The sequence below is a fragment of the Carcharhinus amblyrhynchos genome, chromosome 8 (genome assembly GCF_965287045.1).
Source record: "Carcharhinus amblyrhynchos chromosome 8, sCarAmb.v2.hapA, whole genome shotgun sequence".
Classification (NCBI taxonomy): domain Eukaryota; kingdom Metazoa; phylum Chordata; class Chondrichthyes; order Carcharhiniformes; family Carcharhinidae; genus Carcharhinus; species Carcharhinus amblyrhynchos.
Window position 1 is genome coordinate 33,415,760 of NC_137331.1, and position 17,423 is coordinate 33,433,182.

The 17,423-nt window shown below is 42.8% G+C and overlaps 1 protein-coding gene across 1 annotated transcript in view; it reads left to right on the forward strand.

Annotated features, from left to right (window-relative positions):
* The first annotated feature begins 133 nt into the window (after positions 1–133).
* Positions 134–17,423, forward strand: part of LOC145346936 (uncharacterized) — a 92,317-nt gene continuing 75,027 nt past the window's right edge. The window contains exons 1-4 of the mRNA XM_080194812.1: positions 134–148; positions 3,640–3,772; positions 10,346–10,530; positions 15,692–15,778. Coding sequence (XP_080050938.1) covers positions 134–148; positions 3,640–3,772; positions 10,346–10,530; positions 15,692–15,778 — 420 coding nt within the window. The remainder of the gene's footprint in view (positions 149–3,639; positions 3,773–10,345; positions 10,531–15,691; positions 15,779–17,423) is intronic.

Genomic DNA, 17,423 nt, shown 5'->3' on the forward strand with positions numbered 1-17,423 from the left:
CATTCAATCGGTGAACACACTGATTGGCTACTTATTCCGGTGACAATTTTGAGGCCCTGTCTCATTTAAATTTGACAGCCAACCAAGAGACACCAAACAATTTGCCAGATTGAGCTCTCAAAGTTGATTTGGAATGACCTTCAGTCAGGTAAGTTGTGGGGAGGGTAGGGTGGCGGCGGCCCAGCTTCTTTTCATAATGAACAGGGAGGCAATGGCCAAGTGGTATTATTGCTAAAGTACTAATCCAGAAACTCAGCTTATGTTCTGGGACCCAGGTTTGAATCTTGCCACGGCAGCTGGTGGAATTTGAATTCAAGAAAAAATATCTGAAATTAAGAATCTACTGATATCCATGAAACCTTTGTCAATTGTTGGAAAAACCCATCTGGTTCACTAATGTCCTTTAGGGAAGGAAATCTGCTGTCCTTACCAGTCTGGCCTACATGTGACTCCAGAGCCACAGCAATGTGGTTGACTCTCAACTGCCCACAGGGATGGGCAATAAATGCTGGCCAGCCAGCAACGCCCATGTCCCACAAATGAAAAAAACATTAACACTTACATTTAGTCAGCTTTTTTGCTTCCAACGCACATGGAAGTGTGAAAGCTCTGATCATCTCCAACCAAAAAATGGCAGTCGGTACCCTATCTACCTGATGGGACTTTGATATCCTTATTATAAGGAGCTTATTGCCAGCTTTGGACAGTTCGCATTAAGCGTCTTTCAGAGTGAAGCGGTTGTATCACAGATGCTAACAGGGCAGTAAAGATAGCATTTTGTTTTGACGCTGATATCAACTCATTAACACAAGGCAGAAGGCATCAAAATTAACCCCAGAGAGTGATCACAAAGTGGGTTGTACTCGTTGGTTGGGCAGAGTACCTCAGATTTGGAACTGATATAGTGTATCCGGGATCTGTGTTGATTGACCTGTCAGAGACATCAGGTAAACAGGATACCGATTGCCATTTTTGGTTGGAGTTCCTCCTCAGTATTGTCTAACTGATAACCAGGATGGGTGGCACAACGGTTAAGGTTTTTTTAAGTTTATTTATTAGTGTCACAAGTAGGCTGACATTAACACTGCAATGAAGTTACTGTGAAAATCCCCTACTTGCCACACTGTGGCATCTCACTTCTGCTTCACAGCACCAGGGGTCCGGGATCAATTCTGACCTTGGGTGACCGAGTTGAGTTTATGCTCTCTCCCCACGTCTGCATGGGTTTCCTCTGGTTTGCTCCTTACAGTCTAAAGATGTGCAAGTTGGGCGGATTGGCCATGCTAAATTTTCCCTTATTGTCCAAAGATGTGCAGATTAGGTGGAATGGCCATGCTAAGTTGTCCCTTATTGTCCAAAGATGTGCAGGTTAGGTGGATTGGCCATGCTAAATTGTTCCTTAGTGTCCAAAGATGTGCAGGTTAGATGGATTAGCCATGCTAAATTGTCCTTCTGTGTCCAAAGACGTACAGGTTAGGTGGATTGGCCATGCTAAATTGTCCCTTAGTGTCCAAAGATGTGTAGGTTAGGTGGATTGGCCAAACTAAATTGTCCCTTAGTGTCCAAAGATGTTTGAGTTAGGTGGATTGGCTATGATCAGTGTGCGGGATTATGGGGAGAGGATGGAGGAATGTGTCTTGGTTGATTTGATTTCGTTTGCTGTAAAGTGCTCTTTCAGAAGGTCAGTGTAGACTGAATGGGCCAAATGCTCTTGTTCTGCACTGTAGGGATCTTATGGAACCTTATGATTATTTTTTCCCCTTGTATCACGAAGCTTAACAGGTCCTGGAGGCTTTTATTAATTTTCCATTGCATACTTCAGAGGCTTAACATTAACAGGCAGATGAGTCACATATGCTTATGATAACGCAGATAAAACAGAATCAGGCCAGTACAATTAGGCAGGTTTAATCACCCAATGAGTTGAGTGGGCGTCATTAATATGTTCTGTGTGTCAACATCGTTGTTTGACTTAATGGCTTTTGCCTTTACAATTAGGACTATTGTTGATAAATATGGATTGATTGCAAAGTAGGTTACATCATTCATGTGAAAATTGGCAGACACCATGAATAATTAAATCCAATGCTTGGTACAAATGTAGTAAAATATTTCTAGGTGCTTCACAGATTCATTCTTTGCCTTTGGTGCCTATGATTTTCCTTAATTATCTTGTGGTCTAAACAATATTTCCATTCAAGTGGCTTTCTATCTGTTGCTAATTTTAACTCTGGTTTATTGCCAGACAGTAAAAGAAATCCTATGCACGTATTAATTGAAAAAACACTGTATGACATTAATAATCAGCATGTTAATGGGCTCATATGATACTTATTTGTGTGTGATATTAGCAAAGCTGTTAACCTGTTTGTTTTAAACGCAGCAAAGCATTTATGATTAACAGTACACAGTGGGATTTCAGCGCAAAATGATCATTTAGACAACATTGCAGATGGCTCGAATTTTCCAGTGTAGGATTGGAAAGGTTGTATTGCTCTTATTCTTGGCCGATTGAAAACAAGAATTGGGATGATCATCGGATGAGCAGAGGCATTTTATTTTAGCTAGATTGTGCTTTCTGAATAGTTACACGGTAAATTCAATTCTAATGAAAACTTGCGCAGGAAGTCTTATTTCTGCTCCTTATTTTCCATTGCACTTAACCATTGCCTGAAGGTCTGTTTGAATTGTCAGGGTGATGTTAGATAGAGAATTCTAGGGTACTGATCCTGTGACAATAAGAGAACACTTATATAGGCCTAAGTTAGGATGTTGTGTATTCGCAGCAGAACTTATAGGTGAAGGTGTTCCCCAATATTGTTGCATTACTTTTTTTTTGATAGACACAGGAGAAGGAAGTGCTACATGAACATAACTTAGGTGGGTTCCTTCAGTAAATCGTAAATTTAGGAGGTTCACTAGCTTGATTCCAGAGATGAGGGGGTTGTCATATGAAGAGAGTTTGAACAGTTTAGGCTTATATTCTCTGGAATTTAGAAGGATGAGGGGAGATCAAACTGAGTTATACAAGATGATAAAAGGTATGGATAATGTAGACGTGGAGCGGATGCTTCCTCTTGTGGGGCAGTCTAGGACGAGAGGTCATAGTCTTAGGATAAGAGGTAGCAAATTTAAGACAGAGTTGAGGAAAAACTACTTCTCCCACAGGGTTGTGAATCTGTGGAATTCAAAGTGCGGTGGATGCTGGAACTGTGAATAAATTTAAGAAGGAGTTAGACGGATTTTTAATTGGTAATGGGTTGAAAGATTATGGGGAAAAGGAAGGAGAATGGGGATGAGGAGCATATTAGCCATGATTGAATGGCAGAGTGGACTTGATGGGCTAAACGGCCTAATTCTGCTCCTATATCTTATGAACTTAAATAATTCAGTAAAGTGGTGTGTGTGTGTGTGTGTGTGTGTGTGTGTGTGTGTGAGATTCATTGGACAGATTACTGGTGATAAAGCGAAGCATTGCTGTGAAAAATAGGCACAACGTCCTCTGATATTTTCCACTGATAACATCAAAGCTTTGTTTGACTATTGATTGCTATCTTTTTGTTAAATCATTCCTTGCAGAAGAATCCATATGATTTGTGTTCTAAAAATATTCAACACATTTTGAATATTTCCCTACAGGAAGCACAAACAAAGACCACAGTTGTGACCATACCAGAGAATGAGGACAAAGTAGAAGACAAGTGGAAGGACTATGAGCGAAAAAGACGAGTTGCACATAAACATATTCCATTTAAAACAGATGCTGAGCTAGGTAGGGTAATCTTAAGTTTACTGAGTTTCTAGTCAGCTGATTTCATTTTCAGGGCAAGTTGGGGGAAAGCAGCTGGTACCAGTGGTGTTGACAATGAACTATTAGAGATGCCTGGCAGCAGAGGTCCATCCACCAGTTTGTTGGGTAAAATCCTTCTGAATGATATCTGGCATACAAATGACACATTTCAAGAAAGCAAATATTTACGTATCTTTATCAGCCTCGTGTTGCCAATGTCTTTCAGTGGAAATAAAAATCGGGCAGGGGTATAAAATGAGCACCTATTCACTACCAGACATTTAAAGTGGGAGTGAAAACTCAACAACAAACTTGTAGGTTTCACTTTGAGGAAATAGGCAAAGCAATTGCAAATACCTTAGATATTCTTATCATTGTATCTGCAGTGCAGAAGGTGACCATTTGGTCCATTGAGCCTACACCAACAACAATCCAACCCAGGTCCTATCTCCTTAACTTCACATATTTACCCTCCAAATCCCCCTGACACTAAGAGGCAATTTATCAGGGCCAATCTACCTAATTCGCACATCTTTAGACGGTGGAAGGAAACCAGAGCACCCAGAGGAAAGCCATGCAGTCACGGGGAGAACGTGCAAACTCCACACAGTGACCTGAGGCTGAAATTGAACCGACACTAAAATATGAAACACAGTGAATATTTCAAAGGGCCAAAAGAAGCTGTTTGGCAGAAGTTGATTAGAATTAACACAAGGTAGCAGAGGGAATTAAATGTAAGCTAATTCGAGGTAATATACCTGTACATTTGAATTGAAGAGGTAAATTTTGAATGGCAGATGATACGGTGATTGACAGAGTAGAGGAACTTTAGGAGGGGATGGGCTAAAGCTCACACAAGTTGAAAAACAGAACCTTGAGTTACAGAGGCCAATATAATATTGAATTATATTGACTTTAGAACTGCAACTGGAGTAGTCTGCAATTTTAGGCTCTATGCAATAGGTAAGGTGTTGAGACAATAGGGTTGGAACAGTGCATGTTCATTCAAATGCTGCTAAGTATAAGATAGTGAAAAAAGACAATTGGGATTATCTCTCAAACTTTCCACTTCTGTCAACCCTCCTCACTGGTCACTTAGCAAATTTATTAGAGTTTTCTGAGGATGGAGCTCGCAGAGTGGATAATGGGGAGTTGGTAGATGTGATAAACTTGGATTTCCAAAAAAGGTATTCGATAAGATGCCGTGCAAAAGGTTAATATGTGAGAGAAAGCTTCTTGGGGTTTTGGGGATGGGGTGGGGATGGTATACAGTAATATCTGCGCATGGCTGGAAGGTTGGTAAATGAATAGGCAGCTGAGAATAGCGATAAATGGGCCATTTTCAAATTGCCAGGTTGCAACTAGTGGAGTGCCGTAGGGATCGGGCTTCAGCTATTCGCAAACTGTATGAAGGACTTAGATGAAGATGCTGAGAGTAATATACCCAGGTTTATGAATGATACAAAGGTAGGTGGGAATGTAAGTTGTGAGGAGGACACAGAGACGTTACAAAGATATAAACAAATTAAGAGAGTGTGGTTCAATTTGTGGGTGGAGTATAACATGACAAATTGTAAGGCTAGTCGGTTTGGCAGTAAAAATAGAAACATCATATATTCTTCCTAAGGTATGAAATTTCTAGATATTGATGTTCAGAGAGATTCGGGTGTACCTGTACATGGATTACCAACATTAGCCTGAAAGTACATTAAAGAATTAGGAAGGCAAATACCATATTGGCTTTTATTGTATGGGAATTTGAGTAAAAGAACATGAAGTCTTGCTGCAATTGTACTGGGCTCTGGTGAAAGCACATCTGGAAGACTATATGCAGTTTCGGTCTTCCTATTCAAAGAAGGATTTACTTGCTTTGGAAACAACACAGCAAAGGTTCACTAATTGGTTCCTGGGATGAGAGGGATATTCTATGGTGAGCTGCTAAGTAAATTGGACCTGTACTCAATGAATTTTAGAAGAATTAGAATCTCATTGAAACATATACAATCCTGAAGAGTCATGCCATGGTTGACGCAGATTGGTTGTTCTCCCTGTAGAACATGGGGGCACAGTGTCAGAATAAGGTTTCATCATTTAGGACTGAGATGAGGAGAAATTTCTTCACCCAGGGGATTGTGAATCTTTGGAATTCTTTACCCCAGAAAGTTGTGCGCCTCCAGTGAATATGCTTAAGGCTAAGATAGGTATATTTTTGCTGTTTCAGAAAATCAGGAGACATAAGAAACAAATGGAAAAATTGAGTTGAGGAAGAAGGTCAGCCATGAATGGTGGAGAATACTTGAGAGGCTAGAGGGTCTATAGAAACAAAGAGGATAGGAGCAGGAGGAGGCCAATTGGCTCTTTGATCCTGCTCCGCCATTCATCATGATCATGGCTGATTGTCCAACTCAGTGGCCTAATTCTGCTTTGTCCCAATAATCTTCGATCCCATTCACCCCAAGTGCTATATCCAGCCGCCTCTTGAATATATTCAATGTTTTGGCATGAACTACTTTTTGTGGTAATGAATTCCACAGGCTCACCACTCTTTGGGTGAAGAAATGTCTCCTCATCTCCGTCCTAAATGGTCTACCCTGAATCCTCAGACTGTGACTCCTGGTTCTGAACTTCCCCGCCATCAGGAACATCCGCCCTGCATCTACCCTGCCTAATCCTGTCTATGAGATCCCCCCTCATTCATCTGAACTCCAGCGAAAACAATCCTAACCTAGTCAATCTCTCCTCATACATCAGTCCTTCCAACAGCCTAGTAAATCTTTGCTGCACTCCCTCGAGAGCAAGAACATCCTTCTTCAAATCTATCTATTCCTCCCTCAGTTATTAATTTCTTATGTTCTCTCTCTACTAAGCCACTTTTGTCATTCTCCACCTTCAGTTCTCACTTTCCTTTCATTCTTGTTTTCTTAATTGTAACTGGCTCAGTAGGTCATGGGTTCAAACCTTACTGGAAAGCAGTTAGGAAGGAGCCCAGGCAGGAATTGTAATATTGTAGCTGACCCCTGCGTTTCTGAGCTTTCCATTCATGCCCAGACTGTGCAAAATTTATTTGGGTTCTTCCTCCTTCTATGCCTGTTTTATTACAGCTGAGACCTGTTACTCCTCCACTAAGTTGTGGTGCTGAAGTTATACTTGAGTCTCTAGTAATTTCCCAAGCACTGGAAAAGTTTGGTTTGTTTCTTTGATATTTTATTGCAAGCACCACAATGCCAGATGAAAATAGATCAGTTAAAATAAACAGAAAGTCAAATCTAAGTTGCTAATGAACAATAAGAAAAAGTCTACTTGAAAAAAATAATCACGTGACAGAAACTGGCTTTTGGCAACTCCATGTTCAAGACTGTAGATATTAAAAACATCAAGGGATATAGAGATAGTGAGGAAAATGATGTTGAATTAGAATGTCAGCCATTATCTCATTGAATGGCGGAGTGGATTTGTACAATAGCCTTCTCCTGCTCCTATTTCTTCTGTTATTGTTTGGTTTAAGTTTCATGTCCATTGGTCCTTCAGCTAATATCAGAATAACATTCGCCTATGCCCTGGCCTCAGCTACTCCTGTGATTGGGGAGCCTCTAAAACATTAGTTTGAGTTTCATCTGTCTTTCTGGGGGAAATTCGAAGTGTATGTCATGGAGATAATTTGGTCTTTGTCTGGGACCATATGCCCACCAGCATGCAATTTGAAAATGGGAGGAGAGGGGGGATTCTCCCAGCCTGCTGCGCTGCTTTTGTAGCACAGAGGACCGGGAGACTCAAGCGGAAGCGGTTTTGTGGGCTCTCCGCTGGGCGCCATGGCCTCCATTGTCTCCAGCAGCCAGATTTCCTGCACTGTCAGCTCTGTGCTATAAATTGGCGTGGAGCAGCATAATTTAAAATCTAATTTACGTACAATTTAAATATCATTAGCAGGCCTGTGACTGAAGTCACTAGACCCGCAAGCTTTTCTCCCGGTCCTGCCAGGAGTGTTTCACTCTAGTGGAGTTTACAATAGCTCCCCACTTGGGGGAGCTGGCAGCCTAGCCCTCCTGGAGTGAAGGGGGTCCAGCAAGGCCTCCCCAAAGGGTTGAGTGTGGGGGTCTGCTCCCTGGACACTGCCACTTTGGCAATGCCAGCCTGGGCTCCCTGGCACTGCCAAAGGGGCAAAGTGCCAATGCCCAGGGGGCACCTTGGCACTGCCCATCAGACATAGGGCTGTGTCAAGGGGGCAGGGCCTAATGGGGGATCAGTGCCTCTGAGGGACAATCAACGGGGGTGAGTGACAGAGGGAAGGCGGCTAGCCATTGGGGCTGGCCTTCGGAGTCGGGGGATCAGCCTGCTGGGCGGGTCAGGACTGCTGTAGTATGGGTAGGACAGTTGGTGGGGGGGGAACGGAAGATCAGGGCTGTGGGAGAAGCTTGTGCCTTGATGTGGGCCGGGGACAGGACTGGCCTGGTGGCCTGGACAGGTCGGGGTTGGGGTTTGGGGGGGGGGGGGGGTCAGCAATCGGGCTGTGTGTGTGTGGGGGGGGGGGGGGGTGTGGTGTGGGGGGTGGTCGTACGGATGGTGATGCGGGGGTCACAGGGCTGGCCAGCAATTGAGCTAGTCAGCGATCGGGAGGCTGGCAGTGTGGGGCTACTGCACATGGGCCAATCTCAGTGCTGACAGATCAGCTGAGGCTCTCTGCACAGAGTGTGGGAGATTTATTTTGAAACCTCCGCTGAAAAAGCCAGCAGGACTTACTCCGGGTTTTATGCAAATTCAACACTCAGAATTTGTTTGGGAGAATCGTCCCCAGGATTTTGATGATCAGGATACAATGAACAGTGGGAATTTCCAACGCGGGCTGTTGGTAGATGAAGTTCCCAGCCAGTGTGTGGATGATGATATATCTCTCTTTATGCCCCTTCCATGAATTTATTAGTAACACATTCCTCAAAACTAATAACATGTAATATCATGCACGGTTGGTCATTATATGCAAAGATTAGTATAGTTTGACAGCCTGATTATGATATTAGAAGAACATTCCATCTGACATTTTGCTCAGTTATATCCACTTTACTCTGCGGTACTAACTATAATCCCACACAATTTGCAGAGGCTTTTGAGGCCTTAAGTACACAAACATTAATTCAACATTAACAGGCTTTTATTTACTTATTTACTCACTTATGTTTATTCTTGCATTCAGTTAACCTTAAAGCAGTGCTGAGCAGTGAGTAAGAATAGCTGTTACTGCCCAACTTTTAATTTACTACAACTGACAACTTTGAAATTATTGAAATAGACATTAACGCTATAATAGTTATTGCTTTATGGCTAGCAAATGCCTGTTTTAAATTTGATTTGATTTGATTTATTATTGTCACATGTATTAACATACAGTGAAAAGTATTATTTCTTGCACGCTATACAGACAAAGCATACCATTCATAGAGAAAGAAACAAGAGTGCAGAATGTAGTGTTAGAGTCATAGCTAGGGTGTAGAGAAAGATGAACTTAATGGGAGATATGTCCATTCAAAAGTCTGATGGCAGTAGGGAAGAAGCTGTCGATTGGTACATGACCTCAGACTTTTGTATCTTTTTCCCAATAGAAGAAGATGAAAGAGAGAATGTTTGGGGTGCGTAGAGTCCTTAATTATGCTGGCTGCTTTGCTGAGGCAGCAGGAAATGTAGAGTCAATGGATGGGAGGCTGGTTTATAAGTGTAGCCATTCTAAGTGGTGAGGATTCTACATACTTTGCTAATGTCTCCATATAAACTCTTGCATTTAAATAGCCGGGTATGAAACTTGTCCCCAGTCTTTATGAAGAATCCACTTTGCAAACTTACAAATCAAAAAAGACAGTAGGACTAGGGGGCACAGCCTCAAGATAAAAGGGGGGCGGTTTAGAATGGAGTTGAGGAGGAACTTCTTCACTCAAAGGGTGGTGAATCTCTGGAATTCTCTGCCCGTTGAAGTGGTGGAGGCTGCCTCGCTAAATATTTTTAAGACGCGGGTTGATGGGTTTTTGATAGGAGAGGGGATTAAGGGTTATGGGGAGAGGGCGGGAAAGTGGAACTGAGCAGCGACAGATCAGCCATGATCTTATTGAATGGCGGGGCAGGCTCGAAGGGCTGGATGGCCTACTCCTGCTCCTATTTCTTATGTTCTTATGTTCTTTTCAGATGCTCTATAATATCTCCACCCACCTGGTTATTTATAAGACTTATTTGGTCATTGAAATGGTATCCAGGACTTTCAGAGCATAAACAGGCCTGTAAACATTTCCTATCGCTGCTGCCTCTATCTACGATCTCACTGACATTTTTTGCTTAACTTTGAATACTCCCATTCATGTTTGTTTTCTGTATCCTGTTTCTTTCAAGTTAAGTTCCTTTTGCATCTCATATGGAAATATATGTTTTCCATTTCATTTAAGGTGGCCTCAAAAGTTTGTTTCTTCAGATATTATTTTGTCGTCTGGCATTACCGAAATCAGGTAGATGCAAATCAAGTGATCATGATAACCTGTGAGAAATTATAATCTGCTAATCTCACCATTTTGATAACAGAGACCACAGATTCTGCCACCTACATTGGCTTGAAAAGGCTTACAGATGCAGGACAACAAGTGGCGATACCGAATCAACCTCCCGAAACAAGCAATCAGGACCAAAGTACCAGTACCAGTACCTCCCCCACTACAGACTTCCTTCAGTATTTTATCATAACATCAAAGAGAGGCAAAAATAGCGAGGTAATGTGTTCTATGTAAAATCATTTAAATAACTTGTTGGAAAATCTTATAGAACAAATCTGCTTTTTTTTTCAAAAGCAACTCAAGTGTTAAAATATTACCTTCTTTTTGCTGATCCCTTTCCCGAGATGCTTGCAAAAGTAACTGAATAGAACTTGCTTAAGTAAAACCAAACAAGAGGTGGCGCTCTTTGGGTTTGGGATCTTCTGACTCTTTGGGTTCCACAGTAAGAAGTTTCACAACGCCATGTTAAAGTCCCATCCACCTGACGACGGAATAGCCAGTTCCAAAAGCTAATGTCATTTGCTACAAATAAACCTGTTGGACTTTAACCTGGTGTTGTGAGACTTCTTATTGTGTTTACCCCAGTCCAACGCTGGCATCTCTACATCTTTGGGTTCCAGATATAGGCAACAGGTAACACGAACACGTACTGCAGAGCCTGTGTGAGTTCAGTGCTGTCATTGGATAGTAGATGTAGGAAGGAAAGCCCCACTGGACCTCCAGGGGAAGATCCTGACAAAGGGCTGGGTTTCTCTGATGCCATAAACCCTGCCGCTGCTGCCAGCAAGAATGGAGAATTTGGCACTCAGCTGAATCTCCATTCATAGCAGGATCAGAGAATCCCAGAAGCAGGCGAGGTTAGACAGTCCCGGTCCCTGCCTCAGGTGTGATTCTCCTTTCTCGTTACTGGCCCTGGCGAGAACATAAGAACATAAGAAATAGGAGCAGAAGTGGGCCATCTAGCCCTTCGAGCCTGCCCCGCCATTCAATAAGATCATGGCTGATCTGTCGCTGCTCAGTTCCACTTTCCCGCTTTCTCCCCATAACCCTCAATCCCCTCTCTTATCAAAAACCCATCAACCCGCGTCTTAAAAATATTTAGCGAGGCAGCCTCCACCACTTCAACGGGCAGAGAATTCCAGAGATTCACCACCCTTTGAGTGAAGAAGTTCCTCCTCAACTCCGTTCTAAACCGCCCCCCTTTTATCTTGAGGCTATGCCCCCTAGTCCTACTGTCTTTTTTGAGCGGGAAGAGTTTCTCCACCTCTATCCTATCCATCCCATTCATCATCTTATACGTCTCAATGAGATCTCCCCTCATTCTTCTAAACTCTAACGAGTACAAGCCCAGTTTATTCAGCCTCTCCTCATAGCTCAACCCCCTCAACTCCGGTATCAGCCTAGTAAACCTCCTCTGCACTCCCTCCAAGGCCAAAATATCTTTGTGCAGGTGCGGCGCCCAAAACTGCACACAGTACTCTAGCTGCGGCCTCACCAATGCCCTATACAGCTGCAGCAAGACCTCCCTACTTTTATATTCAATCCCCCTCGCTATGAAGGCCAGCATCCCATTCGCCTTCCTGACCATCTGCTGCACCTGCAAGCTGGGTTTTTGCGACTCATGCACAAGGACCCCGAGGTCCCTCTGCACCGTCGCCTGCTGCAGTTTTTCGCCCCGTAAGTAATAGTCCTTCCTACCATTCTTCCTACCAAAGTGGACCACCTCACACTTGCCAACATTAAATTCCATTTGCCATTTCCTGGCCCATTCGCCCAGCCTATCTAGATCCTTCTGCAGACTCTCCACACCCCCCGCACAATTTGCCGTTCCCCCAATCTTGGTGTCATCAGCAAATTTTGACACCCTACACTCGGTTCCCTCCTCCAGATCATCTATATAAATGGTAAAAAGCTGAGGCCCCAGCACCGACCCCTGGGGCACTCCACTAGTCACCATCCGCCAATCCGAATAGCCTTTCAAGAGTGCTGATGTTCAGGCACTCAAATAAGGTATCAGATAATGACATTTGATCGTATTCCAGCTGCAAACAGCCAATATAAAATCCCCAATTCTGAGTGTCAGCAGTGGATCAGTGTTGGAACCCTTGCTATTGAGTCGGAAGTTAGGTTCCACTCAAGAGGTACGAGGCTCCCAAATTTAAAGGCTAAATTGGCCATGAAGTAAACACAGTAAAATCATGTGGTGTGTGAAGCAGGCAGTGAACCAAATCTGTCCATTTCCCACCCAGCCAGCTATTCCAAAATTGCCCCTCAAGTTTTATGTGGATCCTATACAAATGGTACTTTCTTTGCATTGGCCAGACCAACACAATTGAGCTAAACCAAATCTCAGAGCTCTGCCCTGCTACTCCAGTCAGTGTCTTCCCAATGCCACTGGGAGGCAATGGTGTCATGGTATTATTGTCACTGGACTAGTAATCTCAGCAACCTAAAATAATCCGCTGATGGTCCTGGGTTCAAATCTCATCATGGCAGATGGTCAACTGTGAATTCAGTAAAAATCTGGAATTAACAATCTAACGATGATCATGAACCATTGTTGATTGTTATAAAAACCCATCTGGTTCACTAATGTACTTTCGGGAAGCAGTGGGGTTGAGTCTTAAATGCCCTCAGGGATGGGCTATAAATGGGCCAGTCAGTGACGCCCATGAATGAATAAAAAAAAGATCAGCCCCTCCATGTTCCCCCCTGCCGCCCAACACAGCCCCCCAACATCCCCCCACCCCCTGCAAAGATATTAGTGCACACCCCCTCACCCCCAACACCACCACCACTACCCACCCCCGCAACCCCACAAAGATATTAGTGTACTGTGCTCTTTATTCTGCACTGAGGTGCCACTTATGATTCCCTTTATTCAAAACAGCAGGCCTGACCCAAAATAATTCAATGTTTTGGGTGGATTTGTGCATTCCTAGTTAACTTTACAACATCAGCATTGTCAGGAAGGTCTTCCCCACCACTGATTCTAAATATAATTCTTTTCTTGTTTCCTTGGTAATTTGGTGGGAAAAGCATTATGCAGCGTGATCCAAGACTCCTGATTCACACCAGAAAGAAAAATCTAAAATTATTCTGTGACAGGAACTGAGATAATATGGCCCAGTCCAACCAAAGATTGAATTCATTTCAATGAATAGACAGATCAATTTCTGATCATATGTACATAATGTGGATTTGTGGATATATACATTCGTAAAGCATGTTTTAATTTTAATCTAATAATGCAACATTAATGTCACTAAGAAGACTAGTCTCCAGAGTAGCAAATTCCTCCCTATGTATACAATTATCATTGTCAAGCAAGCTGATTTGATTGGACTGCATTTTGCTACCTTGGAAACCAAGTGACCTATATGATAATTGATAAATCAAGATATTTTAATTGTGCAGTGAGGAAATGCTGTCCAAATGTCTGAGCAACCTTTTATGTATTTTATTGTTCACACTGTAGGCATTGCTGATTAGGCCAACATTTATTGTCCATTCCTAACTGTCCTTGTGGTCAGCTGCCTTCTTGAACAGCTGCAATCCCTATGGTGTAGGTACACCCACAGTGCTGTCAGGGTGAGAGGTGCAGGATTTTGACCCAATGACAGTGAAGGAACGGTGATATATTTCCATGTCAGGATGGTGAGTAGAGCTTGGAGGAGAACTTGCAGGTAGTATGCCCATGTGTCCTTCTACATGGTAATAGTCATGGGAAGGTGCTGATTCAGGAGGCTTGGTGAGTTGCTGCAGTATATCTTGGAGACGGTGCTGTCACTATATGGCAGTGGGGGAGGGAATGAATGCTTGTGGATGGGGAGCCTTTCAAGCAGGCTGCTTTGTCCTGGATGGACACTCCCAGCAAGTGGAGAATATTCCATCACATGCCTGACTTGTACCTTGTAGATGGTGGATGTCTTGATAAAAGATGATTGTGGTGGTGGATTCTAGTAGTAGATACAATACAGTACACCCTGTATTGCATGGGTTTACCTGATGTTGGGGATGAAGGTCAGAGAGCACATATTCGAGTAGTTGCAACAAGGCTGCAATTGTGCATTCATGTTCCGAAAATGTCTTAGTAATAAAGTTAGTTTACAGCAATGATGTCAGCCATCCCGCATCATAAAAGCAAGAGCGTGGACAGGCTTTAGGAACTCAGCAGGTGTCAAATTCCAAGCCTCTGACCTGCTCTTGTAGCCATAGTATTTATATGGCTAGTCCTGTTCAGTTTCTGATCAATGGTATCAATGCCCAGGATGTTGATAGTGGGGTACTCAGTGACAGGGAGGAATTTGCAATTCTGAAGATTAGTCTTCTAAGTGACATTACTGTTGCATTATTGGATTAAAAACAAAATGGCTGAATAGCAAGGACCAGTGGTCAGATTCTCTCTCTTGGTGGGAATGGGCATTCTCAGACATTTTTGTGGGATGAATATTACTTGCCACATGCCTGGATGGGCCAAAGGACGTTTCCTGTGCTGTAGGCCTCTATAACTCTATATTGTCTAGGTCTTGCTGCAAATCGACACAAACTCCTTTAAGAAGTCACGAATGATGCTGAACATTGTGTAATCATTAGCAAACTTCCCCACTTCTGACCTTATGATCACAGTAAGGTCATTGATGAAACAGCTGAAGATAATGGGGCCTAGGAAACTCCCCTGAGTGACATGTTGGAACTGAGATTATTGATATGGAAGTGAGCAGTTCCTGTACGATGCTGATATATTGGTGATTGAAAGGAAGATTGGGCTTTTCCCTACCAGCTGCTTATATGTAGCTGATGCAAAACATCTGGCACTGTACTTTTAACTGTGTAAAGCACTTTTACACAACTCAACTTTAAAAGTGCTATATAAATACATTTTTTGTTTGTTTATATCCAATTCAATCCAATCAAAGTCAATTCAAAATCTCAGTAAGTGAGACATTTCCAATCCAAGCTGACAAGAAAGGCCCACCACTTCTTGTTTTGGACTTGATCTACATGATCCAAGCTGACTGGAGCAGGCATTGCACCTCCTCCAAGGCTTGATCTCATTTGCATCTTAGCCAAAAGGCCTGGATGCCGCTTTAAAAAATTGCTTCAAATGAAGTCTCAGTATACCCTCATGACTTCAATCAAGTGCAGGACAACAGAACTACACCTGATCTTAGCCAAAAGGCTGAGAATATTAGTATGGATAAAGAAGTGGAGAAATGATAATATTCAGATTTGGCATAGACATCGGCCCACCTGATGTCATCTCTACTCGTCCATGTTATGTTTGTCTTTGCGTGCTGAGGCTCTGTCCCCTCTATCTCTGTTTAATTATTTGCAATGTTAGAATGAGGAAATATCTGTAACCTTTTGTTTTTAGATTGATTTGGAGTACTTGAATACATTGCTGGAAAAAGGAGCCGATATCAATGCTACTGACAGATATGGACAGGGTGTTTTGCATGGGGTAATGTGAGCCTGATGGCATGATTAACTTCACAGAGAATATTTTTGCCTTGAGTCATGTGTTATATTTAATGATTCTGATTAGATCTTTAACTGGACCACCAAGTCCTGCATGATATAAATATTTAATATATTTAAATTCTGCCTGAGAGAAATGTTGTCTGTCATTTGTTCATTGATATTTAACATCATTTATGTGTAGTAATAGTTCCCATAGCAAACAAAAAGCATAGAATCCTGTCTACTGTCATTAAAATGTAGTTAATAATAATTACGTAAAATTGACCTTCTAAAGTATTTTGGAAAATCTATTTGTGACTAGTAAATATATCTAAAGTATATATAGAAAAATAGCTTCCTCTTCTTCATAAGTCATGTAAGCACATTAAACAAATCTCTTCTGCAGTCAGCTATAGCATGCGATTTAAATGAAATATTTTTAAATAGGTACATTTTTGTATGCTCCATCAATCTTGACTTTGTTCTAATATTCAGTGGCCTGAATTTTTGTCAACAATGAAGGTAGCCAAAGTTGGGCAAATTCCTGGCTCCACACACCTCAGGAAAAGGTTCTCAAGAAGGCAGGATTTTCATCGCCAGGGTGGGTGGGGCCCAGTTTTGTCAGCTGACCCACGAAAGAGGTCGGAGATGACCACAGAGACTACCGGGTAAAGAGGTGGATTGTCTAACAGGCTCCGCTCAGTCCTCTGAGATTTTGCCTGAGTTAAAATCAAAATAGAAAGGCTCTCTAGCTCTCACTCCTCACGCACTCCACATACCCCATCCATACCAACTCATGCACTCCATCCACCCCTCAAGGTCACTTATGCCCCCTACGCCACTTTAGGCCCTTCCACGCACCACTGTGGCCCCTATGCCAAGCTATGGCATTCCACTCATCTTCCCAATGTTCTCTCATGCCCCCCTATGCCTAGTTATGGTACTTAGATGCCCACTGACCCACTATGCACTTAAAAGAAACATTGAATGCTATAGTGACAGTAGTGTGTGTTTGAAAAAAGAAGATTTAGGTCGGTCAAAGGGCATGATCTTCCTGCTATTGTGTCTGGACAATTAACACTTTCATTGCCCTGGCCCGAAATGACTTTTTTAACGTAGTGGAAAGTAATGAATTAATTACTTTTTAACAATTTTTTTTACATATCCTACTGTCACTATATGGTTCATTGCTTCTACACTGTCTATAGTGAGTCATCATTCAGCATAGGCACCATGGGGGGCCATATGCAGTGCAGAAGGAGGCCATTCTGCCCATTGGGTCTGTACCAACCACAATCCCACCCTGGCCTTATTCCTGTAACCCCACACATTTACCCTGCTAATCCCCATGGCACTAGGGTCAATTTAGCATGGCTAATCGATCTAACCGTGGGAGGAAACTGGAGCACCCAGAGGAAACCCACACAGACACAGGAAGAATGTGTAAACTCCACACAGGCAGTGACCCGAGTCCGGAATTGAACCTGGGTCTCAGGTGCTGTGAGGCAGCAGTGCTAACCACTGCGCTGCCCTGATGAGGAGAGGGACCTCAGAATTGGGACACATCCCCCATGTTTAGAGGATTCCCAAGTCATCCTGACTTGGTGAAAATCCTCCCCATATGTCTTGTTGAAGTTGTACAAGAT